At 36.0% G+C, this 27,575-nt stretch overlaps 1 protein-coding gene across 31 annotated transcripts in view; it reads left to right on the top strand.

Moving 5' to 3' along the window:
- The window catches only part of MAP2 (microtubule associated protein 2), a 311,538-nt gene that overhangs the window by 250,782 nt on the left and 33,181 nt on the right, over nucleotides 1-27,575 (top strand). For 6 of the 31 annotated variants that reach the window (XM_033230439.1, XM_033230442.1, XM_033230448.1 and 3 more), the window contains 6 exons: nucleotides 3,913-4,026; nucleotides 6,024-6,101; nucleotides 18,419-22,132; nucleotides 22,345-22,551; nucleotides 22,723-22,857; nucleotides 26,104-26,165. In XM_033230439.1, coding sequence (XP_033086330.1) covers nucleotides 3,913-4,026; nucleotides 6,024-6,101; nucleotides 18,419-22,132; nucleotides 22,345-22,551; nucleotides 22,723-22,857; nucleotides 26,104-26,165 — 4,310 coding nt within the window. Of the gene's footprint in view, nucleotides 1-3,912; nucleotides 4,027-6,023; nucleotides 6,102-16,492; nucleotides 16,739-18,406; nucleotides 22,133-22,344; nucleotides 22,552-22,722; nucleotides 22,858-26,103; nucleotides 26,166-27,575 lie in introns of all 31 variants that reach the window. The other 25 variants (XR_004441593.1, XR_004441592.1, XM_033230461.1 and 22 more) reach the window with 11 other exon arrangements.

Below are 27,575 nucleotides of genomic sequence, written 5' to 3'. Positions count from 1 at the left end.
GGATGGATGGATGGATGGATGGCTGAGGCATTTAATAGACAACTGTAGAATCAGTGAAGAAATTACATATATAATTACACACATCATAATCATTACATTTATATTTTTCTAGGTCTGATTTTGTGACTGTCTTTCCTTATCTTCTGAGTTTGTTTGGAACCTTTACCGTTAATCTGCCCTGAACATTACACAAACCCTGAGTGAATCTGCTCACGTCCCAGGAGCCATGCTATAAGGATGAAGCTCACCCAGTAGATCTGCTGATGAGGCTTCCAGTGAGAGAAGCCCATTTCTTCCTTCCTTAAGAATCCTTGTCTCTGCTAATGACAGCCCTTACTTCCTTACTTAGAGGAAGATTTTCAATTAATTGGACCAACTGAAATTCCCAGAGCATTCTTAGGCTCCTGTTTTCCTAAATTCACTGGTGAACTTTATATTATAAAATGTGTTATGCCCTATTTGAAAAAGTTTAACAATATTATTCTCTAAAAAATCCTAAAGATAATATGTCAGTTAAGCCAACAGCTTGTTTGACTATGCTAAAATAGTATTTCTCAAATTCTCTTAAATTCCTTCAAAGAAGAAAAAATTTACCAATTCTCCCTCAGATTTTTTTTTTTTTTTTACAACTTTTGGTTAAAAATGTACAAAAATAAAATTAACTTATTCATGAGTTCTAATTCCATTATGGGACATAAATACACTTATAAATTCATTTTCTCCAAAACAACAAAACCAGTAATATTCAAACTCTCTGCTGCTTCCCATCTACAATAAATGATACTGCTTTGCTGAAACTAAATTATCACTCACGATTGAAATATAGTACTGGCTGATACCATGCCTTTGTTTAAGTTGGACGTTTCTATACTGAACCAGAGAGAAGTACTACTTCTATTCTCCTTTTGTCTCTGTTTCAACTATTTTCAAAGTCTATTTATACGGTGTACCACAACGTTATTTGGGCTACACTTGTATGACTGCATCCTTTATGTATTAAATCCACCGCTCCTTTCTTATTAGCTCTCAACATTTAAAATAGTTCTCCATGGTATCAAAACTGTATCCTAAAATACAATACCAAAGAAAAAGACTGAAATAATGTAGAATTGCTCAGTTATAATTTGCTCATACAACCAATGGATACTTATTTATTTTGGGTTATCTTCCCAATCTAAAAGAAATTAATACATGTAAAACACTCTCAGACCCTAAAAATATTTATCAATAGTTAAACAAGAATGCAGAATTCCCATTTAAGTGAAATACTGTTTTGATATATATATATATATATCAAATTCTTAATAATAGAGTAAATAAGATAATTTGAGGTTTTAAGGTTACTAAATGTAGTAACAAGCATGAATTATTTCTGAATTTTTGTAAATATTATGAACAAAACCTTTCATATTAATTTTCCATTCTGTCAAAAAAAATCCTGTTAAGCATCCAATCTGAGTAAAACTCAGTAAGAGAAGCTTCAAGAATTGTGTATTGCAGCACTATTCACAATAGCAAAGACATAGAATCAACCTAAATGCCCATCAATGATAGACTGGATAAAGAAAATGTGGTACATACACACTGTGGAATACTATGCAGCCATAAAAAAGAACAAGCCATAAAAAAGAACATGTCTTTTGCCAGGGCATGAATGGAGCCATCATTCTTAGCAAACTAACACAGGAAAAGAAAACCAAATATTGCATGTTCTCACTTATAAGTGGGAGATACATGATGAGAACATATGGACACATCAACATCAAGGGGAACAATACACACTGGGGCCTATCGGAAGGTGGAGGATTGGAGGAGGGAGAGGATCAGGAAAAATAACTAATGGGTACTAGGCTTAATACCTGGGTGGTAAAATAGTCTGTACAACAAGCCCCCAAGACACAAGTTTACCTCTGTAACAAAGCTGCACATGTACCCCTGAACTTAAAAGTTAGTAATTGCAACAATAACAGAAGACAGTCCTTGACTTGGGAAACTTTACATAGTGTGGGAGATAAGCCATGTGAACCAGGACAATTCTGTGTGAGATGTACTAACTGCCATAGGAAGATACTACAGTTTGCATACGTGCTAATAGAAAGATGCAAGAATGATCCAGAAGACATAAAGGTCCTATATATATATATATATCCCAATTTCTGCCATGATTGTTCCACCTCTTTATTACACTCAATTTTCCATAAATCACTGGGGTGCTAGAAGAAGCTACCTCACTCTACTGATTTTTAAATATTTTAATTGCATTAAAAATTAATATATGTAAGTGGCAATTCTCAAAACCTAAAATAATTCTTTTTGTAACATTATTAAACAATTTAGATGTCTAAGCAATATCTTTACAGCTAATTTAATTTTCTGTAGCCCTTTTAGTGTACTCTTTCCCATGAAAAAAAAAAGCATCCCTTTAGGAGCCCAGCCTTTCAGAGAATGTTCAGAGAAACCCCACCCAGTAGCCTGGCTTTATGAAAACAAACAGCCCTTCCTTCTCTACTGCCCTCTTCACTGAGTAGCATAGCAGATACTCTTCCTCATAATGCTTTGATGACTGTTAATGTTATTTATTTAACTGGTGTAACTGTGAAAAATTCTATTCCAACACTAAAACAAACAGCTAATAAGATAGTGTTATCTCTTAGAAATAAAATAGTCATCTTCTAAAGGTAAACTCTCACAATATATAAGATGGTCTATGAGATACATAGGTGGGTAGGCAGGCAGATAGGTAGATAGATGATAGATTTGATAGATTAGATAGATAGATAGATAGATAGATAGATAGATAGATAGATAGATGTTGCTCAGTTGTGGCTAATCACTTGTTACATAGCTTCCAGCTATAATCAGGAATGGAATTACAATGATATATTTTAGATACACAGATAGCTACGCAGGTCTGAGAGTGAGTATGTTTCCTTCATTCATACCATTAAAAGAGTTGATATATCTCTGTTAGTCATTCACTCATGACTGTTAGACAGTTTTGTGATTATGTGTTTGTTATTTCTTCCATTGTTCTGCTTAGGAGAACGAACATTATAATAGTCAAGGATGCTAAAAACTAGTTATTTGGCGTCTCACAGACTGATCATTTTAATTTTCAACCCTCTTTTTTAAAAAAAAAAATGAAACTGAGATGATTTTATGTCATATGGCTTTAAGATCTTTAAAACATCTACTATCTAGAAAAATCATAGTTCTTTAGAAAGAGACCATCTGACATATCATTGCCTCTTATTTTCACTGATCCTGGATAATGCTATTTAACCACAAATATACATTTTGAGGCATCTTTTCATATTTTAAATAATGGCATTTCTGCAAATCAAGCACACAAGCTTATATAAATTACATTTTTAGAATAGTATAAGAAAACTATAAAACAAATTTAAGTTAAATTCAAAATGAATCCTCTCTTCTCTCCTTGAATTTGTTTTACTAGGTATGAAGAAATTAAATTGTTTCTGTTTTTGTAAACAGCTTTTACAAAATAAAGTGCCAATTACCTTCACATTGGAGGTTAAGACTTCAACATATGACTTTGGGGGCAGGGGATACAAACATTCATTCTATTACAGAGATCTCATAGACTTCAGAGTTGAAAATAAATTTCTGTTGAAGCCAAAGAAAAAATTGTTCAAATACCATATAAGTATTTTTTCTCAGTTCTGTGCTCATTTTGCTTGCTTAGCTTAGCTCCTAGAATACCAACTTCTTTTCTTCTTCTTCTTTCTTGTATATATGTGTTTGTTTTCTCTGCGATTATAGAAGTATATTGTACTTTTTAGGGGGAAGAAAATGGAATTCTAATCCACTATACTGTTTGGTTACTTTTCCTCTTGCTTTCTGTTTCAGACTTCTCATCATTATATTTTATTTTGTTACTGTTTATTACAGAGGAGGTGTCTGCAAGGATAGTTCAAGTAGTCACTGCTGAGGCTGTAGCAGTCCTGAAAGGTGAACAAGAGAAAGAAGCTCAGCATAAAGACCAGACTGCAGCTCTGCCTTTAGGTAAATGAGAAGATCCTCAGGTCAGGGACTGTGTCTGTTGCACCCTGATCACAGGATAAAGTCTTCCTGTTCAAAAGATAGGCCATATCTTGTACTTCATCCTTACATGTAACATTCATCAGACACCTTAACTGGGTATGCACTAGGACCTATTTTCATCTTTTTCCACTGGTTCGTAGTAGTGTTTGCATAGTCTTTAGTTAGAATGGTGAGCTTACAGTTAGACTTTTCCCTAAGGGGCCCTTATTTTTTTCATTTTCCGGACCACTAGAAATAGTTATTATTAAAATAAAGCCAATGCATGATTTCATGACTCCACCCATAAAGATAATATACTAAAACTTTCATAAGAGATGATTATTTCCCTTTACAGGTTTTGGTGAATGATTATACTATAGCCTTGTTTGGGTCTTCCTGAACTGACTACACAAAACCTATAGCCAGAGCTTTGTTATAATCATGAGTGACTTTGTATCTTATATGAAGTACTGAACTTCACTTGGTTCATCTAAGGGTGCTGAGAGAGTGCTGTTCTGTCCCTTAGTAACAAGACAAATGCCCTCTAGGCCAGGCAAGTCATGTAATGCACACTTGCCAAAGGAAACACTCTCAGTCAAAGCCTTGCTGCCCCTACTCATAGATAGATAGATAGATAGATAGATAGATAGATAGATAGATGTACACAAAGAGATACAAGAAAGGAGACTGTCTTAAATTCAATATATATATTTATTTCACAGGTATATACACGCAAGTCATAGAAAGGTATGGTTTTAAAGGCCTAAAAATAGTACATATCCATTTCCCTCTCTTACAGTCTAATATATCTGTGATATTTGATTTTTTTATCAGTATTCCTTTAATTGTCTATTAAAAAGTAAGTAATAAAAATAATCTGCCCTCCCAGAATAATAATTTAGAATACACTCAGTAGTTTTAGTACTGTGGGTTTTTTTAATTATTAAGGACTATTTTTCTCTTAAAACACATAGATAAAGAATTATCTAATCTAAAACATTAACCTTCAGTTTATTGTTCACTTTTATTCCTTGAAAGAAAAGAAAACTCAATTTTTAAAAACTTGAAATCTTAAAATACACCATGCAGAAGCCCATAGGATAAGGAACTAAAAACTTACCTGTCATCCCAAAGCTGCCTCTACTAACTACTTTATGAAACTGAAATTCCCCTAATATTTAAAATAGATTTAACCACTGGCCTTAAATGAGAAATATTTCCTTTTGAAATTTCTTACTGTCATATGAGGGGATCACAAATCATGTAAGTGTTTTGAAAAATAAAACTTAGATGAACTGTAAATGAATTACATCTTTTAGAACATTTTTCTCTGGTTCGTCTTCACGTGTATTGATTGCTAAGACCAGAAGTTTACTCAGCACATGGCTTTTGTCTGAAAGTTCGCTCAGGCTATGAAAACTTATTTTTCCTTTTCTGAGAATACATACAGAAGATGGGTTTTGAAATTAGACTCAGTGAACAAAAGGTTGTTTAAAAAATATGTCCCCTAAAATAACTATGAGTGGTCAATATAACACATATTTCCAGATTGAGCAGTTGAACAATAGAGTTCTAATAGTTTTTTCGGTCAGTAGCTGAATCCAGACTAAAAACGTCTGCCTGCCTGTGTGTGTTTTCATATGGTAAATTAGGGCCAAAATGAAATATTTTATTAATTGAACAGGTAGACACATTAATGAGATTAATGATGGAATTTTAGCAGGCATCTCTAATCTGTTTTTCTGGAGATGATAAAATCACTTTTTGGGAGAATATCAAATGCTTGTCTTATTTTTTAGGTTTTCAAAAATACATGAATCAGGTAATGGGCCTAAAAATAAATCAAATGCAGCCTTACTATTGAATCTTTTTCTAAATTTTATAGAGAGGTCTTTTTACAAATGGCAGAACTTCCTACACATCTACCAGCCTAAAAGGATTAATTATTGCATCTCATTTTTCCATTGTTTGATCTTTAGCAGCTGAAGAAACAGCTAATCTGCCTCCTTCTCCACCCCCATCACCTGCCTCAGAACAGACTGTCACAGTGGAGGAAGGTAAGGCCTATGGGACTTTTCAGGGTTTGTCTTCTGATAAAGGGTGAACAATGAACTTCAATCAGTAAGCTCTGGACTTTGGTATTGGTTAGTATGTGACCAAGCTTTGGAGCTATCTGTTTCAAATAATGAAGAAGAAACAAAGACTTTAAATAAATAATCACTTATTTTTATAAAAGCAAAAGTAGAGGAATTTTACAAATAAAAGAAATCTGCTTGATTAAGGAAGATAATTTTGTGTTCAGTTGCTAAAATAACTGTAGAGAACCCATTCACTTTAGAATGCTTTAACAAGGAAGATACAATTCTTGTCACTTGTAAGTGACTGAACAAAAATTAAAATAAATATAAATGTAATCTCCATAATAGTAGGAGTCAGATTTATCGATGAAATCAACATTTCCTTATGAGTCAGGAATTATCTGTTTTGCTCACTATAATATTGCCAAGACCTTCCCCAGGGCTTGACTTGTAGCAAATTTAATAAATATTAATGAATGAATGAAGAAGTTAATGAATGAATCTGATATTGAGAGCATTGAACTGGAAACTGAGCTCATGACTCTTTCCTGTTGAGACCTGTTATTGTCCATGGATCTTTTTATGAACTTACTCACCATGGAATGTCATGTCAGCTTTTCAGTTCTCATTGGTAAAACAGAAAGATGCCTTTGAACTATATTCATTGAGAATTTGAGATGAAAGGCACTACTTAAAAGGAAACAATTACTGGTTCTCTTAGACTAGTTAACCTTTGTTTATTGTTTGAGAGTTATAGGAAAAGGCAGAGGAGAACTAGGGCTCCATTGTTGTTTCAATATTACTTAGTTTTCGTATATTAAAACCAGAATTTTAGAAGTGTTTATTATTATTTATTTATTTTTATTTTTATTTTTATTGAGACGGAGTCTCGCTCTGTCGCCCAGGCTGGAGTGCAGTGGCCGGATCTCAGCTCACTGCAAGCTCTGCCTCCCAGGTTTATGCCATTCTCCTGCCTCAGCCTCCCGAGTAGCTGGGACTACAGGCGCCCGCCACCTTGCCCGGCTAGTTTTTTGTATTTTTTAGTAGAGACGGTTTCACCCGGTTAGCCAGGATGGTCTCGATCTCCTGACCTCGTGATCCGCCCGTCTCGGCCTCCCAAAGTGCTGGGATTACAGGCTTGAGCCGCCGCTCCCAGCCCAGAAGTGTTTATTTTATTCATTTATACATTTGTTTTCCCTTTTTACTGTGTTTAAGACTGAAGAACATTTATTTTAAAAGACTTGTCTTTTTATCATTTGTAATTAGGTCCATTTAAAATATTCTTTGATTTCCTAAATATAAAAAATTGAATTAGTGAACCATATATTGTCAACTCTAATATAATTTTATTTTGTTACAGATTTATAAACCTAAATTTATCTTAGCAAGGTTTTTCTTTCTTAAATTGAGCCCTTTTTTTTCCAATTTACTGCCTGAAATAATATACAAACTAAATTTTTCTGAGGAATAAAAGAAACTTTGGGGTTAATAATCAGTGCATAGCAGCCAATGATTATTAGTTAATGTGATTTAATCTTTTAATTTATAGGTTTGAAAAGTTACTTTTGACCTTATGTTTATCCATTCACTGGGCACATATTTACTGAGTCCTACAATGTTCCAAGTACTCTTCAAATTCTGAGTATATACTAGTGAACAAAATGACATGATCCCTGCTTTTAAAGAGTACACTATAGCCCATAATCCCAGCACTTTGAGGGGCCAAGGCGGGCGGATCACTTGAGGTCAGGAATTCGAGATCAGCCTGGTCAACATGGTGAAACCTTGTCTCTACTAAAAATACAAAAATTAGCCATGCATGGTGGCGCACGTCTATATCCCAGCTACTCGGGAGGCTGAGGCAGGAGAATCACTTGAATCCAGAAGGCAGAGGTTGCAGTGAGCCAAGATGGCGCCATTACACTCCAGATAGAGCAAGACTCTGTCTCAAAATAAATAAATAAATAAATAAAAAACACTATCTAGTGAAGAACAGGAATCCAATAAATAAGCTTACCAATAATTTTAAATTGGATTAGCATTGAAAAAGAAAAGAATAGGGAGCTTTAAAAGATTACAAGGGAAATCTTATTTTATTGGGAGGTGAGGGGATGGCTAAGTAGCTGAGACCAGAAGCATGAGGAGAAAGTGTTGGCCAAACAAAGATAGAAAAAAGCACAAGGGTGCTCAGGTGCCCAAGAAGATGAAGTGACCCAGGAACTGAAGGGGGTCCGTGGCTAATGGGTAGTGAGAAAGAGTAGAGCAGTGGAGGGGAGTGTGAGAGTAAGCTGTGGTCAGCTGGGGTCAGTGGCCTAGATTTCACTCTGAATGCAGGGGGAAGCCTGACATGACCCTTGTACCTCCTTCAGGCCATGGAAAATGTTTTTAAGCTCCTACTTAAAGCTTTTCAAGCATCAGAGAATCCTCTTAACCCAGAGAGGGATATGATGTTGACAGAATAGGTTTACTCCAAAAGTCAGCTTGAGGTCAAGTCATTTAATCTTCTTACTGTATATGGAATTTGGAACAGAAAGAAAAGAAGCAGTGTCCTCCCATCCATCTGGGAATTCACCCAGCCTGCTTCCTGTAGGGTAATATGATGGATATAATGAAAGCATACATAAATAAAATGTAGAGTCACCTTCACATTTGGGTGACTTAGGTGTCAACTTTCCAGAGTTCCCTAATATTTTGGAATTACTTTCTTCAAGCTGTTTCCAGATATTCAGGGAAAATACCAACTAACCTCTTACTGAAAGTAATTCAAAGTTATTTTCAAGCCAAACTTGTATTTTTAATTTTTTAAGCATTGAACTATCTGAAGTTCTGATTATTTCCTTTTAAATGTATAACCATTTTTTGAGTTTTAAGAAAAATAGATGTATATATTTTATAAACTCTACCTCTATAAAGACCAGATAATATTCTCACCTTAAATATGTAAAAGATTTGTGGTATAGACAAACTACTGCTTCTTTTTTTTTTTTTTTTTTTTTTTTTGAGATGGAATCTCGCTCTGCTGCCCAGGCTGGAGTGCAGTGGCCGGATCTCAGCTCACTGCAAGCTCCGCCTCCCGGGTTTACGCCATTCTCCTGCCTCAGCCTCCCGAGTAGCTGGGACTACAGGCGCCCGCCACCACACCCGGCTAGTTTTTTGTATTTTTTAGTAGAGACGGGGTTTCACCATGTTAGCCAGGATAGTCTCGATCTCCTGACCTCGTGATCCACCCATCTCGGCCTCCCAAAGTGCTGGGATTACAGGCTTGAGCCACCGCGCCCGGCCTGCTTCTCTTTTATGTTAAGCCACACTTAAGTAATATACAAGTATTTTTTAAGTTTAGTTTTGTCAGAAAATAAATTAGTAATAAGTCACAAGACAGGACTGAACTGTTCAATTTTTCAAACCAAGTAGTTTGTAAATACTCAGCCCAAATTCCATCAATATATAGCTTATAGCAGGTCAGGTGGAAAGGGAGCAGGTGGATTTTGTTGCCTTATCTAGCGGATTATTTACCCTCCTTGATACCCTCAAAGCAACTTTAATCTGAGGGTGTAGTGACTGCTGCAGTCTGATCCTTTTGTACAAATGGAAGAAAGCTCTTTTGTTAGATTAATTCAGCAATGTTGAGGATACACTTTCTTTTTATTAATTATCAAACTTTTTAAAGCTGTTCTTTCCCAAAGGGAAAGCATGAAAGCTTCCACTAAAAATAATTTAAAATGTTAATTACTATCATTTATGAATATTTATTATAATTAATGTAATATTAGTAATTCCCAGGACATGTGCTTATTCTGGAAAACATTTACAAAGGATTTTGATCAAAAAAATGAAACAAGCTGCACACTTAGGAAAGGAACTATGGTACAGTAAACCAGAGCTGTGCTGATTATGATGTTTTCAAATTAACCTCCTTTTTCTTTTTGGCCTAATCATAATAGTTGTCATTTGGACTGAGCTATTAGAATTTGGAAGGCTGTGAAGGTATGGAATAATCTGAACATAGAACCAGGATTCTTTCTGCCCTTTTAGGTTTGCTCCAGAATTCTAGGGTGGTGTTTTCCTGTGTCATGGATGTGGTGACCTAATCATCGCTCATCTGAAAGTAGTTTTCTCTTTATGTCATTCTGGGGCAGCAGTAACAGTCAGCAGACTGAGGAGTCCTCAGTCAAAAGCTGGCAGAATGGAAAGGGCTTGGAAATATGGAGAACAATGTAAGTGCGGCCAGCAGCCATCAACCATATGCTGTGATGCCACAACAAGCAAAAAGCACCGAATCACTAACATTCCACAAGATGCAGTCTCCAAAGGAGGGTGGCATACCAAGGCTGGGTTTTACATGGCAAGCCTTACATTAGCCCAGTGTAAATTTTCAAATGCTTTATTAAAAAAAAAAAAAATAGTTTGAATGAAAGCAAACTAGGGAAAGTTTATTCCTCCATTGAAAGCAGGTAAGCTTTATTTTTGAAGATTATAATTATGCAGAAGAACTATGCGGAAGTGCAAGGTGTATAAGGTTACCCTGTTTTTAGCATAACACATTATTAAATGAAATAGAATATTCTGTGGCAAAAGCAGAGTCCCCAGAAGCATGCCCACTTTTAGTAAAAGGATGCATGCATTCAATCCTGACCTCAACAGCAAACTGTTGTGAAATAAATTTAATTTTTCATATATCTCTCAACTCCAACTTTGATGTGTTAAATGAGGGGAAAGAACAGAGATACCTGACAACTTGTTTGAGTACACTGAAGACACAGATGCTAAGATGTATGGAGTCAGACATTGTGCTTGGCATTTTCACAAATATCTTCTCATTTAATCCTCCCCGCAACCCACAAATATAGATAATATTCATTTCCACTCCTTTGCCCAAAATGTCATGGTTTATGTCTGGATAAGTGGCTTATCCAGAATGCAAATCCAAATCTAAATTCTGCAATCACGGTTGCACTACATCCCTAAGGCTGTTTCTTATCAAGGTTCTTACTGTGAGACTACGGAAGTAAATTATCTTCAAATGAGAGTTATTTGTTACAAGCTACTATACTAATTTCCTTTAAGAAAAAAAAAAGCTTAAAAATAAGTATTCCATTTATTATTTATTTATTTAAAATTATTATGTCTTCCATCTCCATTGAGAGTGATCCAGATGCACTTGCCATGCACAATACCATAAGGAATGAGAATCTAATGTCTTCTATCATTATCATTAGAATCAAGTGCCCTGTTTGACTTAGCCCTCCCTCGTCCCCATAAAGCATAGCTTCCCCGGCATATATCTAGAGCTTGTAACGTAGATGGACTTTAGGCTTATAGGTCTTAAACAGAGACTTGGAGTACACACAGCTCACAGTACCAAGAGAAGAATGGACTTTGCCAGATACTCTTTTTGAAGTTGCCTTGGTCCCAGGCCAGACAAGTACTACAAAGAAGCTACTTTTTCCACTGGAGCTTTCAAAATTTGTGGTGTTCTTTTTGTTGGTTCTTGATTAGAGTGAAAGTTTTCAAAATAGAAAATACCATTTTTTAAAATGCTATAGATCTGAAGCTAGGCTCTGGACTGTTTTTAAATTTTGGCACTTTCACAAAGAACAATGACAACAAGAAAGAGGTGGCCAGAATCTGCAAAAGGTTAAAACATCCAATGAGTATTGCCTTTACTCTTAGCTTGAAATTCTTCAGTTTGATACTATAGTCTGCTGTACCTCCCAGAAAATAAATGTTGAAAAGCAGAGAGGAACATATCCCATATTCATTTATTGATCGTGAAAGTACCCTATTGAACATATCAGGAGTTTTAGAAGAAACTTGCATACATGGGGAGTTTACAGCCCCAGAGATCCACTGAGAGAAATATGAATGGCTAAGACATGTGACAAGCCAGGGCTATGATTCAGTCAGTGTTGTAGGCCAGATCTTGGACAATTATCTGCTCAGCTGCGAAATCGTGCCGAGTTGAACTAAGAATACCAAATGTTATTTTAGGCTTCTGCTATCCCATGATATAAAAAGCACTGTGGCTGAGAAAGTTCCGAGCATCTATCCAGAAACATCTTCCATGGAACAATCAGTAAATAATGTACTTGAAAGATTAAATGTATTCTCTCTACAAAATGTTATTTTAGTATCCTCATGATTTCAGACTTATTTCTAGTTGTCATCACTTGGTTGCCAAAAATAAGTTACTGTCCTAAAAATACAGTATATTTGCAAATTAATGCTATAATTTTGTCTTCTTAAAATCTGATATAAATAAAAACTGTACAGATAGATACTATAGATTTTGTTATTATTATTGAGAGTCATGAAGTTTTAAATTGATTTCTCAATATAAGTAAATAAATAGTGATTAGCAAATTTAGTAACCACCACATAGGCCTGAGATATAATGTCTGCATCACATTGGAAGCCAAGTGCTCATTGAATTATACAAGAATCCAAATGCTAAGCAGACTGATCTACAGTTGTATATTTAAGGAGATATATTTAAATAATGCAAATTTCCTAGGCAAGATACAGGAAAGAACAGAAATGAGAATAGTTACGTTAGCATTTCAATAAGAAACACGCAATAAGAGATCTGAAACATGAAAAACAGCCAAGAGCCAGTGGTACAAATGAAACTACATGGAATAAAGTCTTGATGAATCTGTAGCCGACTCTGCAGAAATTTTCAGCTAATTGTATCTCTACTAAGCTTTCAGGAGGGAAACAAAACATAAGAAAACAAGTTTATAATATTAGAGGCTTTCTTAAAACAGTATACTTTCACTGTCCTGCAAATCAGAACCCTGTTTAAAATGATGTCCCTAGGTACTACATTAGCCTTAGCATCCAAAGAAAGAGCTATGCTGACTGCTCATTTCTTATTAAGGCAGGACAGAGGAATAATGCATTGTAGATTTTTCTTAACAGGACTGAAATTAAAAATGACTTTCTGGTTAAAGTTATTAACTAGAATTAAATTAACCAAAACACTAACTACTTGTGCATCCTAGATAATTAAGGCTATGTTTTAAACAGGACTATTTTCTTCATAATCTTACAGGCATTAAATCCTAACAACTTTCTTCTTTTTTAACTTAAAAATATATTGATATAAGCACGAGTAGAGTTAACCTTCATGAAAGAATTTCTTCCAAAGAATGCATTTGTTTTGTAAGGCTTTGTTTCTATTCCAACGTTTCCTTGGTTATTCTGACTTGTTTGAGAGGAATGTATAGATGATTTTTATTTTGCAGCAGGACTGTCAATGCTTTTGGTTCACTTAGATCAATGACAAACTTGCTTAAGGGATAGGTGGAATTGAGTGGTTACTGAGGCATGAAACATTCACTGTCTCCCATCCTCCATCAGCTTGATCTTGCTAATTTCCCTTCATCCTGCTGTGCTGCTTCTGTGGCCCTTCGTGTCCTTGTGTAGGTGTTTGTCTCGTCCGTCTGATCTTGTGTCTGTGTTGTCCAGTTCTCCCTGCAGTTTCTTCCTGTGTGTCTGTTTGTAGATGAAGGGGCTGAGGATCAAGTGGGTCCTCTACACAGGTTCCCCAGCCATGAACCTACCACCAGCGGGGAGAGGCGTAGACTCCTAGCCCCCTCCATCTCGGTGTCTGTGCCTGATGATGACCCTTACAATTCCGATGAGGAGTACTATGAGCATCCTTTGTTCAGCTCAGAATGGACCACCTCTAGTGTGCTCCCCAGTGTCACAGCGCAGAATGCAGAGGCCCACTTAGGCCAGGAGAAAGGTGAACCAAGCATGGTCCCCTTTTGCTCCTCCTCCCCAGCCTGCAGCTTTGACCACCTGCATCATGTTAAGTGTGCCTTCATACAGGGTGGGAGGGATAGGAGCCTGTTTTCTCTGCATGAAAGTGAAGTTCCTATATAAGTTGAATCTATCCAAATGCCTTAACAATTTATATAAAAGAAGCCTTACTGGAGGCATGTGAGCACTTCCTTTTTCTGTATCATTGCTTCTGAGAAGAAAGAGAGAGAGAGAGAGAGAAGCAAAAAAATATTCTGTTAAAGTATGACTTCTTTCTGCTCCCTGCCAATAATCAGCTGGGAAAGAACATATTCTTACCCAAACCAAACAAGACTCTTCATATAATTTTTTTACTCCTTAGACACATAATATTACTATTAAATAGTATCTTTAAATAGCAGTAGCTTTCTTTTTAGTGCCATATTAATATGATAGATCTTTAAAAGAGAAAGAATGAAGAATCTGTTTAGAGCAGAAAAATGTTACGGAAACAATGTACTTCCCCATATCATGTAATCATCTACAGAAACTACAGAGGCTTCCCCAGGTGACTAAATCTTGGCCCACATCAGTAGAGCTGGACTAAAATGAAGGAAATGATTCAAAGCTTTTGTCATTCTAGCCTTATAAAGCTGGGAGACTCAAGTGTATAATTGGTTATCGTGAGGATAAAATAAGTAGGTGATGGGTTGCAATATGTCTCATTCTAACTAGGTAGTTTTGGTAAAGAAAAAAAAAGGTACAGCTAAATATATTTTTGCTTAGGCGAAGAGTTTATTTCCAAAAGGGACAATATTTAATATGAAAGCAGATAGTTCTAAAGCAATAAGGAATAAGCTTACAGCTCACCAACTACAGTCATCATAATAAGCATCTTCAAGGACCCTTTTGCAAACAGAACACCAATAGCTCAGACTCTCCAATAAAGAAATATAAGTCCTATTAAGTGAAACTAAGTTCTTCTAAACTAAATTTCTCAAATATGTGTGTTTTTAAATAAGGAACAATTGTAGTGGAAATAAATATGATTTATACCAAATGAGAAAATGGAAAGCTAAAAAGCTACATGGATTTGAAAACATGTAAATTAACTTGATTAGACTTTACTCAAAAAGGTAACATTATAATGCAGTTATATTAAAATTCTTTTACCCGTAATCAAAATCTATGGCATTATAAAATGTTCCTAAAATAACAACTTAGAATCTAAATTTTTTAAATGCTACTTAAAACTCCATAATTAAATTACAAAAATAAAAATGAGTGCTAAATGTGAAGAGATAGATAATGTAGCTTTTTTTTTCCTCTCTCTCTCCCTCTGTTTCTCTCTGAGGATATTAATATTTCTAAAAAAAAAAAAAAAAAGAAAATTCCTTTTCTTCTTATCTGTAGTCTTTCCCTCAGGGCCATTTAAACAATGCACAATTATTTCATAAGAATTTTGTAAGAATCTTCCATTTACAAAACTATAAAACAGCTCATATACTTCTCTCTAATTCCTTAAGTGACAAAATGGGATTTACTTATTTTTACTGACATTTCAAGTGTTAATGAGAAACAAATTAGTGCAATAACTCATGAACTTGAAAGGTTTATATTTACATCTTAAATGTTAACTTTTTTATTTGATATACATGGTTTGGGGGGTGGTTATTTTGGCCGTTTGATTGCCACTCAATGATCTTTCCTTGATGATTTTGTTTTGAATTACAGAAATAAGACTTTATTACTAATGTGCATATTTTTTCTTTAGTGTCAAAGAGAATTATACATGAACTGATATTTACTGATATTTCAGGGAGTTAAACAATATGATAATAGTTGTGTCCCAGAGGTAGACTTTTCTAAACAGATTTAAATTTAACCTTGACCTTGTTTTTAACATATTTTATTTTACTTACTTCTTGAAAATGTTCATTTTCTCCAACATCGTAATGCAACGAAGCTAACATAACTTGACTTAGGTAGTCCCTTACCTTGTAAATGCTAAATAAATTGTATTTTAAGTAAATTTGGTGGACTTTGTGATAAAGCTGTTAAGGTAGTTGGTTGGATATTCTTTTGAGGCAAGGCTTTTTTTATTCCCAAAGATTTCTTTAGCAAAATTTGCACATTTTAAATAAAGCAGCCGGGAATTCTTATGTAGGGGCTTCCTGCATTGGCGAAAACAGCACATGTCTAACAAATTTAAAGACTTTTTTTTTCAGTACATCAGTACATCCATCTTTTCACAACCATCTGTTATCCGGCAGCACCATCTCTTATTTCCAGCAAGCTTTCCACATGCGTGCAACTTACTGCCGTTTCCAATAAGGGTAATCAATCAATACAACCCTTTCAGCTCTCAAATTTTAAAATAAATTGCCTTTTAATGAGACTTTAAAAGTCATCACTATTAGCAGATTATACATCATAGTTTTCCAACCAGTACATAATGTATGTTGCATTAGAATATTAATTTGTTCATCCAAACGGTAAAATAAAAAAGACAGCTGAGGTCTTCATGAGGTCATTCTAATGGAGCTGAAAGTGTTCCTTTAGTAATATTTCTGTCGTTTCATGTATTGTTCTGTGGTCATGATGTCAACATCTTTTTCATCCCTAAGAAGAAGAAACACTAGAGAGTCGGATGGCTGAGGAAGAGAAACCTGCTGCTCTTCCTGAGAAAGAGTGTGGGGCTGCTAAGTCCTCAGACCAACCCAAAGGCCTCAGTAAGGGCCAAATGGAGTCTAGTGCGGAGACCCAAATAGTTCCTGAAGAGAGTGCCCCGGCAGGGGCCCCACATGAGAAAAGTGTAAAAGAGGTCAAGGAGGTGTCTCCAGACGTAAAAACCCCTTCCTCTGCTGGGGAAGGTGTGTCTTTCTCAGGATTTGCATGTGTTTTGTTGCAAATGATCTCTCCAGTGGCTTACCAATCTGATGCCTTTCCAAAGCTATTTCGCTATTTCATCGCTGGGTCTTATGATAACAAGTCAACTGTTGTAGGCTTCATGTGCAGAGAGTGTGGCTTGCGCAAGTACCATGTGGCAGCTTGGTTTTCCAGTGCTGTAGCTGATTCCTGGTTTTCCTTTGCCATGATACAATACGCTTTGCAGCCAGGCTGATGATGCTATGTGAGCTTCTGTTTTTATTTTATTATTTTATTTTTTTACCCGCCCCCCCATCTCAAATGTTTGCCAGTCACATTGCTAATACATGTATATTTTTGTTTTTATTTTGGGGACAGCAATTCATATGCTTTTATTTCAAATCGTACAGTTGGACTTTGGCACATAGAGGCTTAAATGGTGGAATCGTTTTTGTTTGCAACCAAAATGTGCTATATTTTTTATGCTTCAATGAATACTGGTTTGATTTTCTTGAGCTCCTGCTGATGCTTCTCATATCATTTTCTCCCCATGGCAGCCAACCCTTCCGATCATCCCCATATCTCTTGAGTTTTCATTCATCTAACCTTTATTAGAAGTTCATAAAGTATTTTTTTTCTATTGTTACAACAGGACACATAAGTATATAAGGTAATGATGATCCATACACTTGCTCTTTTAGAGATGGTTGAATTTTATTATTTTATAAAAATGTGTTATCTAATTTCTGCGGAGCACCTCTAGAGCCAATACTGGCCAATGCTTCACCAGTTGGTCATGCTGTAGGGATTGAGGTCATGACCATGGGAATAAAGTTATTTCAATAGTTGACTGTTTTGAAAAGTTTGTTACTCACATGACTTCCCAGTATCAACAGTGTAATTCAGATTTTCTTATATCTATTGTACAGACTAAGTAATGATTAGGAATGTAAATTTTTAAATATGTGATAGAAACTGGCTTGTAAATTCTTAAGTCATATCATATAAAATTGATAGCAAATATTTACTTACATTTCTGAAATTTAATTTCAAATGAATTCTAAAAATTTATGCCAGTAACCTGTGGATGCCTAAAGAATTGGCCCTGACATTTGTTGATCAAGTTAACTGAAACTATTAACATTACATCATTGTGCATTACTTGGCCCTCTGCCCAAAGCCTACCAATTCATTTTTAAATGATAAAACCAATGAAAATGTTCAGTAGAAATCAGTCTTATCTATATTTAGTCCTTACTAAATATTCTTCTGTACCCTAACTTAGCTGCTTACTCAATATTCATTAGCTTATAACCTTTATGTATAGAAAGCACATGAATTTTGTTTCTTCCATAATACACATCACATAATGTTTAGGAGAGACCAAAAAAAAAAAAACAAAAAACAAAAAAGAGAAAAGAATATCCAGAAATATACTGTTCTTACAATTCCTTTGCACATTAATTTAAAACCAGAGTTCATTTTAGTAATAGTACACATAAATCTCAGTCCTGACCTTTTCATACTGATTTTAACATGGGTAGCATGCTTGCATGTTCCATAATTTTTGTTGTTATTCTACCATTCATTTATCACTTCAAAATATAATTTTAAGCTTATTTTCTGAATGCACTTGCCTATTATTTGTTTAAAAATCAACCCGATTACTTCAGATTTACTTACAGCCTCGAAGATGGAGTTCCATGATCAGCAGGAATTGACTCCCTCTGCAGCTGAGCCTTTAGACACGAAGGAAGAGGAGTCAGAGAAGCAAAGTAAGCCTGGTGAAGACCTTAAACATGCTGCCTTAGTTTCTCAGCCAGAGACAACTAAAACTTACCCTGATAAAAAGGACGTGCAAGGCACAGAAGAAGAAAAAGCACCCCCAGCTTTGTTTGGGCACACTCTTATTGCCAGCCTGGAAGACATGAGACAGAAGACAGAACCAAGCCTTGTAGTACCTGGCATTGACCTCCCTAAAGAGCCTCCAACTCCAAAAGAGCAAAAGGACTGGTTCATCGAAATGCCAACGGAAGCAAAAAAGGATGAGTGGGGTTTAGTTGCTCCAATATCTCCTGGTCCTCTGACTCCCATGAGGGAAAAAGACGTATTTGATGATATCCCAAAATGGGAAGGGAAACAATTTGATTCTCCCATGCCAAGTCCCTTTCAAGGTGGAAGCTTCACTCTTCCTTTAGATGTCATGAAGAATGAAATAGTTACAGACACATCACCCTTCACCCCTGCCTTTTTACAGCCAGATGACAAAAAATCTCTGCAACAAACCAGTGGCCCAGCTACTGCCAAAGATGGTTTTAAAATTGAAGAGCCTCATGAGGATAAACCTGACAAAATGGCAGAAGCACCACCCTCAGAGGCAATGACCTTACCCAAAGATGCTCACATTCCAGTTGTGGAAGAACATGTTACAGGGAAAGTTTTAGAGGAAGAAAAGGAGGCCATAAATCAAGAGACTGTACAGCAGAAAGATACTTTCACCCCCAGTGGACAGGAACCTATACTTACTGAAAAGGAACTTGAGCCGAAGCTTGAAGAAAAAACCACCATTTCTGACAAAGAAGCTGTGCCAAAAGAGAGTAAACCCCCAAAACGTGCAGATGAAGAAGAAGGCATAATTCAGACCTCCACAGAGCATATTTTCTCAGAACAGAAAGACCAAGAGCCTACCACAGATATGTCGAAACAGGACTCGTTCCCTGTAAGTTTGGAGCAAGCAGTTACAGATTCAGCCATGACCTCTAAAACACTGGAGAAAGCCATGACCGAACCATCTGCGTTAATTGAAAAGAGCTCAATTCAGGAACTTTTTGAAATGAGAGTTGATGACAAAGATAAGATTGAAGGGGTTGGAGCTGCAACATCAGCTGAGCTTGACATGCCATTTTATGAAGATAAATCAGGAATGTCCAAGTACTTTGAAACATCTGCCTTGAAGGAAGAAGCAATAAAAAGCATTGAGCCAGGCAGTGATTACTATGAACTGAGTGACACTAGAGAAAGTGTCCATGAGTCTATTGATACCATGTCTCTCATGCATAAAAATGGTGACAAGGAGTTTCAAACAGGAAAAGAACCCCAGCCCAGTCCTCCAGCACAAGAAGCAGGGTACAGCACTCTCGCACAGAGTTATCCATCTGATTTACCTGAAGAACCCAGTTCTCCTCAAGAAAGAATGTTCACTATTGACCCAAAAGTATATGGAGAAAAAAGGGACCTCCACAGTAAGAATAAGGACGATTTGACCCTCAGCAGGAGTTTAGGACTTGGTGGTAGGTCTGCAATAGAACAAAGAAGCATGTCGATCAATTTGCCTATGTCTTGCCTAGATTCCATAGCCCTTGGATTTAACTTTGGTCGGGGACATGATCTTTCTCCTCTGGCTTCCGATATTCTAACCAACACTAGTGGAAGTATGGATGAAGGGGATGATTACCTTCCAGCCACCACACCTGCACTAGAGAAAGCCCCTTGCTTCCCTGTAGAAAGCAAAGAGGAAGAACAGATAGAGAAAGTAAAAGCTACCGGAGAAGAAAGTACTCAAGTGGAGACATCATGTGAGTCTCCTTTCCTAGCCAAAGATTTTTACAAAAATGGTACTGTCATGGCACCTGACCTGCCTGAAATGCTAGATCTGGCAGGCACAAGGTCAAGACTGGCTTCTGTGAGTGCAGATGCTGAGGTTGCCAGGAGGAAATCAGTCCCATCAGAGACTGTGGTTGAGGATAGTCGTACTGGTTTGCCCCCGGTAACTGATGAAAACCATGTCATTGTAAAAACGGACAGTCAGCTCGAAGACCTGGGCTACTGTGTGTTCAATAAATACACAGTCCCATTGCCGTCACCTGTTCAAGACAGTGAGAATTTATCAGGGGAGAGTGGTTCCTTTTATGAAGGCACTGATGATAAAGTTCGAAGAGATTTGGCCACAGACCTTTCATTGATTGAAGTGAAACTGGCAGCAGCCGGAAGAGTCAAAGATGAGTTCAGTGTTGACAAAGAAGCATCCGCACATATCTCTGGTGACAAATCAGGACTGAGTAAGGAGTTTGACCAAGAGAAGAAAGCTAATGATAGGTTGGATACTGTAATAGAAAAGAGTGAAGAACATGCTGATTCAAAAGAACATGCCAAGAAAACTGAAGAGGCTGGTGAAGAAGTAGAAACATTCGGATTAGGAGTAACCTATGAGCAAGCTTTGGCCAAAGATTTGTCAATACCAACAGATGCGTCCTCTGAGAAAGCAGAGAAGGGTCTTAGTTCAGTGCCAGAGGTAGCTGAGGTAGAATCATCCAAAAAGGTGGAACAGGGTCTGGATTTTGCTGTCCAGGGTCAACTAGATGTTAAAATTAGTGACTTTGGACAGATGGCTTCAGGGCTAAACATAGATGATAGAAGGACAACAGAGCTAAAACTTGAGGCTACACAGGACATGACCCCCTCATCCAAAGCACCGCAGGAGGTAGATGCATTTATGGGTGTCGAGTCTGGCCACATGAAAGAAGGCACCAAAGTTAGTGAGACAGAAGTCAAAGAGAAGGTGGCCAAGCCTGACTTGGTGCACCAGGAGGCTGTAGACAAGGAGGAGTCCTATGAGTCTAGTGGTGAGCATGAAAGTCTCACCATGGAGTCCTTGAAAGCTGATGAGGGCAAGAAGGAAACATCTCCAGAATCATCTCTAATTCAAGATGAGATTGCCGTCAAACTGTCGGTGGAAATACCTTGCCCACCTGCTGTTTCAGAGGCTGATTTAGCCACAGATGAGAGAGCTGATGTCCAGATGGAATTTATTCAGGGGCCAAAAGAAGAAAGCAAAGAGACCCCAGATATATCAATCACGCCTTCTGATGTTGCAGAGCCATTGCATGAAGCAATCATATCTGAACCAGCAGAGATTCAGAGTGAGGAAGAAGAGATAGAAGCCCAGGGAGAATATGATAAACTGCTCTTCCGCTCAGACACCCTTCAGATTACTGACCTGGGTGTCTCAGGTGCCAGGGAGGAATTTGTGGAGACCTGCCCAGGTGAACACAAAGGAGTGATTGAGTCTGTTGTGACCATCGAAGATGATTTCATCACTGTAGTGCAAACCACAACTGATGAAGGGGAGTCAGGGTCCCACAGCGTGCGTTTTGCAGCACTAGAGCAGCCTGAGGTGGAAAGGAGACCATCTCCTCATGACGAAGAAGAGTTTGAAGTAGAAGAGGCAGCTGAAGCCCAGGCAGAACCCAAAGATGGTTCCCCAGAGGCTCCAGCTTCCCCTGAGAGAGAAGAGGTTGCATTTTCTGAATATAAGACAGAAACCTATGATGATTACAAAGACGAGACCACCATTGACGACTCCATCATGGACGCTGACAGCCTCTGGGTGGACACTCAAGGTGTGCATTATTATTATGTTTTTAAAATTTTCTACTCTCAACTCAAACACATAACCTTATGGGATTTTTTTTTCACTTAAACATTTTAAAATACCTCTTTATCTCTTTGTTTTGCATTTTGTTAAATATACAAAGGATTTTGTACACTTGTTACTAATGTTTTCACTGTTGTTGTTGTTGTTGTTGTTGTCATGATTTGCTTTGATCCACAGATGATGATAGGAGCATCATGACAGAACAGTTAGAAACTATTCCTAAAGAGGAGAAAGCTGAAAAGGAAGCTCGGAGATCATCTCTTGAGAAACATAGAAAAGAAAAGCCTTTTAAAACCGGGAGAGGCAGAATTTCCACTCCTGAAAGAAAAGTAGCTAAAAAGGAACCTAGCACAGTCTCCAGAGATGAAGTGAGAAGGAAAAAAGGTTCATTTAACAATCACTTCTTTAAAAATGTTTTTGAAGTAATTCATTATTACTTTTTTGCAGAAGAACTGCCTAACAGTGGTAACTAATTATTTATAAAATTTCGTTCGGTTTTGCTCCAAGTGTTTATTTTTTCCTGATGGTATGCTTTTTGTGTTTTCTTATTCATAGCAGTTTATAAGAAGGCTGAACTTGCTAAAAAAACAGAAGTTCAGGCCCACTCTCCCTCCAGGAAATTCATTTTAAAACCTGCTATCAAATATACTAGACCAACTCATCTCTCCTGTGTTAAGCGGAAAACCACAGGTGACTGTTCAATTCTGCAATGTGACTGGCAAACATAGACATGTATTTTTTTTAAAAATCTCATTACTGTAGCAGCTTCTTCATTTTGTTTTTCTTCCAAGAATCTCAGCAGTCATGAAAAATTTGCTATTAAGTGTCTTGTATCATTATTCTTTTTTTCCCCCTCCTTACAGAAAAGGTCATGACCATCTGTTTCTTTGTCATGCTCAGACATCACAGTGCGTGATTGTATCTTGGCATTGTGCTCTAGTGTCACGTTCTGGGGATTCCTATTTTCATTCTGTGTGTTTGGTTAGACGATGGCGATGAATTTAACTGTGGTATGCATTCTCATTATTTTGCTTATTTATCCCTCTCATGCTTAAACTCATAAATATTTGTCCTATTTTCTACATTGTTACTGCCAAATCTGTTACTGATGTTGATGAATTTATTGAAAACCACCAAGAATGTGTAGTGATTTAGATACTGAAAATGAAAAGCAAGCCAGGAAGTGAAATTGTGGTTTACAAAATTACTATGACTTTGCTTTTGTTGGAAAAAAAAAAAAGAGAAAACAAAATTTTCTGGTAATTATATCAGATTTTATTCCTCATATCCAAAATTAAAAAGGTTTTCACTCTACTGAACTCCATCTCTTAGCTGACCTTTTGTCATGGAGATTTTCTTAAATATGTTGGCTCCAAACTACTCGACTTTTCTATATAATTTAGTATTCAAAAATTTGAAGCGAAAACTCTTCCTTTTTGGAGGAACTTAAGTTAGAAATAAACTTCGGTTTATTTTTACTTTGCTACCTACTTTTTTTTTTTTTTTCTTGAGACAGAGTCTCGCTCTGTCACTCAATCTGGAGTGCAGTGGCGCGACCTTGGTTCACTGAAACCTCCGCCTCCTGGGTTCAAGCAGTTCTTCTGCCTCAACCTCCTGAGTAGCTGGGATTACAGGTGTGCACCCAGCTAATTTTATTTTTTTTTTTTTAATTTTTTTTTTTTTAGTAGAGATGGGATTTCACCATCTTGACCAGGCTGGTCTTGAACTCCTGACCTCATGATCCACCTGTCTAGGCCTCCCAAAGTGCTGGGATTACAGGCGTGAGCCACCGTGCCCAGCCTGCTGTCTACTTACTTCTCTTCTTCAAATACATATTTTTTCCTAAGTTTATAAAACTGGTAAAACAAAGAAATAAAACATGTTGGAAACCATCATAAAAACCCCTACAAATATCTGTAATGCCAACTTTTTTCTAAATTTCAGTGCAAAGTATTTCTTTTATATGTTTAATTATACTAGGATAATCTTACAGTATATTTTATTTTAGCATTTATTAAGTGGCATGCTTGTAGCCTCCAAAATGACAGATCGCTAAATCAGAAAAGAATGTTTTTCTTTCCATTGTACATCATCAATGCCTCTATATAAATCTTCGGATGGTTTTAAAGGTTAAGAGGAACATTAGCCTTTGTGAGAAAGAGAAAATCAAGGTACTTGATGGTTTTATTTTAGTCATTGAAAATTCCAAGTATTTTGTATTTGTGTTCTTCATCTAGAAATCATATCATGTGCTTTCCTTCAAAAACAAGAATCTAAGGCAGAATTGGAAAATGGAAGGCTTGTATATATGCAAACCTTGATAAAGCTTCAGGATGAAGAATATCTCTGAAGTTAGGAGTTAGGAATTAACATGACACACCTCAGTTCATTTTCTCAGGTTTTTAGCTTCATTAAACTTAGAACTTCATTAAACTCAGTAGCAAATTAATAACTTCATTTAACTTAATAGCAAAATTGCTTGGGTAAGCAGAATCTCTTGATTTAGCATAAAAACTCTATAACCTACCTGAAGAGAATGAAAGATGTCATCAGGATTGTGGAATTTTAGAGAAAATGTAAAATGGTTTAGTAAAGTGTTTGCATGTCATTGATATTCAATTTACTACATTTAAAGTAAATGGTGTTTTTATTCATTCTTCGAAAGAAATTTAAAATCTTTGAACTAATTAAGATTTTCCTTTATTCTGGTCTAATGTTAAGATACTTTACGAGAAAGCATGTATCAGATATAGGTGTCATTGGTTTGAAGCAAGCTATATGTGTCTCAAGAATTTGAGTTATGTTACAGAGGTAGTAGGAAGGCATCATTTTTACTGCTTCCTTAAAAACGATAAGTCCTAGAATCTGAAAAATCTCACTAGCGAGTCCTACATGGCATAAAGCATATTGTAGATAGTTATTATTTTTGTGTCAGAACTGTACGTGTCATAAAAATACCTTTTTGGAACTTATTCAGAGGGCTGATAAGGATACATATTTTTTTTCTGAGGGTTTCTGTTTTATGAATGAAAATTAAGGAGGAATAAACTCACAAGCTTGATTATTTTATCTTCTAAGCCCAATTTTCAAACATAGATGGTTTTCCAAACCACAAAGGATTGTTTTAAATCATGAGAGCTAAGCCACCTCAGGTAAGTCATCAACCAAAATATGCTAGAGATAATGGAGTTTAAAATTGAAACCAGAAGCATAAAACAGCAGCAAGAGAAACAACAGTAACAGATGTGGTAATAATTTCATACAGGAAGTGCATGTGTAGAACATGTTCTGTATTTACTGAACTTAAATTTTCTCTCGTGTTTTCTGTTCTTGACAAGCTATTTTTCTTCCCTTCTCATGTGGCATTTTCACATCAAACAAGTATGTCATTCATTTTGTGAAATGAAGGGATGCAAAGGGAAAGGGGTTGGCTGATCATGACATCATGACAGTTTGAAATGTAAAATACCGAAATATCTGTAGGTATGCCAGTGGCTTCCAGAACAAGAAGAGGGTTTGGAAATCTCTATGAGCCCCCTTCTGTGTATCATGTGAACCCCAGAAACCAATCAAGTTCTTTTTCTTAAACTTTGCAACATTCACATTGCTATTCTGTAACTTCTGTTCTAAAGGATCTATCCTTACATACTAGTGACTCAAAGATACATTGGTAATCAATAGAAAAATTATTTGGTGTGCTTACCTGTGCTTTGGTAGACAATGGGTTATATTAATTAGCACACAGTATAGTTGGAGCCACATGCTATGTTATTGCTATTCAGGTTACTTGAGTTATTGAATTTGAGTCTCATAATAAGCAAACTCTTGCTTTGCATTAGTCTGTTGACACAACAGAATATCCTAAAGGTATTTAAAAGTGCATTTATGAGTTTTTAGAGACTAAGTTTGGGGTTGTTTGTCTTTTATTTTCAACAGCAGCAGGTGGGGAATCAGCTCTGGCTCCCAGTGTATTTAAACAGGCAAAGGACAAAGTCTCTGTGAGTAAAATAAGTTTTTCCTTGTTCTTCATTTGAAGTTCCTTTGGTATTAGCTGCAACATCGGAATAACTTTTGATATTGTTTAGATATTTACTCTTAAAAGTCATTTTAAATAGTTCACTCACCCAGAAGCTTCTCCGTGGCATCCAGGCATGGAAGGATTAACGTCTTCTGGAATGGCATATGATGGTAATTGGTGAGGACACAGCTGGACTGCTTCCTTACTAGTAAGACAGAAACATAGAAAGCAGCACAATGATATGACAAAAATAAGGAAGTCCAATTTATTTACTTTTCATAGAATCAAATTAAACCATAGAACCAACAGTAACTATATTTTGTGATACACTTTCATTGTTTTTGTTGCAAAATAAAAATATGACCAAATGAAGCATTGTACACAAGCAGAAGGAAGTATAAATCAATTATAATCCCCTTATCATAAAGATAAACACAGTTATCATTTTGGTGTAAAATCTTAATTTTCTTCTATAAGTTTATAGGCTTAACAACAAAAATGAGAACACTGTGTATCAATTTTTAAATTCAACAGTAAATGTACTTCCATGTCATTGAACATTTTGTAAGCTTTAATGACTACATAATACTGCATTTTATTTATTTGCAGTGATATACTTAATCAATTTCCTATTATTTGACTTTTAGAATTTTTGTTGTTGTTTTAACAATATTACTGTAGAGAACTTTTTGGCTAAGTTCAGTTCACAAATGCATTTGTGTGCCATTTCCTTCAGATAATTTTCTACTAGTGAAATTAAAGAAAAATGTTTATATTTAAAGTTTTTGCTGCATATTGTCAAATTGCCCTCTGGAAAAGTTCTACCCACTTATACATTCTGTGTAAGAAGAGTGTTCATATTCATTATTCTTACTACGTATTTTATATTGTTCTATATTTGCCAAATTATGGAGATGGCATATGTTATTATTTTAAAAATTTATTTTGGTTGTATTAATGGTGTTTAACTTCTTCATATATTTATAAATCTTTTCTATTTTTTTCTGTGAATTTTATTTTTATATTATTAACTATATTTTAATGACCAAAGCCAACATGAAGTATTTTCACTCCTTTATGATTGAAAGAAAAAATTAAAAGGCTACTAATGAAATCCTAAAATTATAGCAAATAATGTGAATATTAATTAGTAGCTTATAACAACATTCTGAGACTGAGCAAACACATATAATATGTAAATCACAATTCTTAGTTTACCCTTCTAAAAACCAGTAAGATTTTAGACTTCCACATTTATTTATTATGAAAAGTAGTGATTCATTTCCTGTGGCAGCCAAATCTTTGATTTTGAACCTGAGGGGTTTTACGTTGATAAAAGATGATACTTGATTTTTATACAAATGTATCAGCTATATTCCTGAACATATGG

The sequence above is a fragment of the Trachypithecus francoisi genome, unplaced genomic scaffold, assembly GCF_009764315.1.
Source record: "Trachypithecus francoisi isolate TF-2019V2 unplaced genomic scaffold, Tfra_2.0 Lachesis_group13, whole genome shotgun sequence".
In the NCBI taxonomy this organism is placed as follows: Eukaryota; Metazoa; Chordata; class Mammalia; order Primates; family Cercopithecidae; genus Trachypithecus; species Trachypithecus francoisi.
Note: the sequence above shows the minus strand (reverse complement) of the source record. Positions and strands in the feature narration are given on the sequence as shown.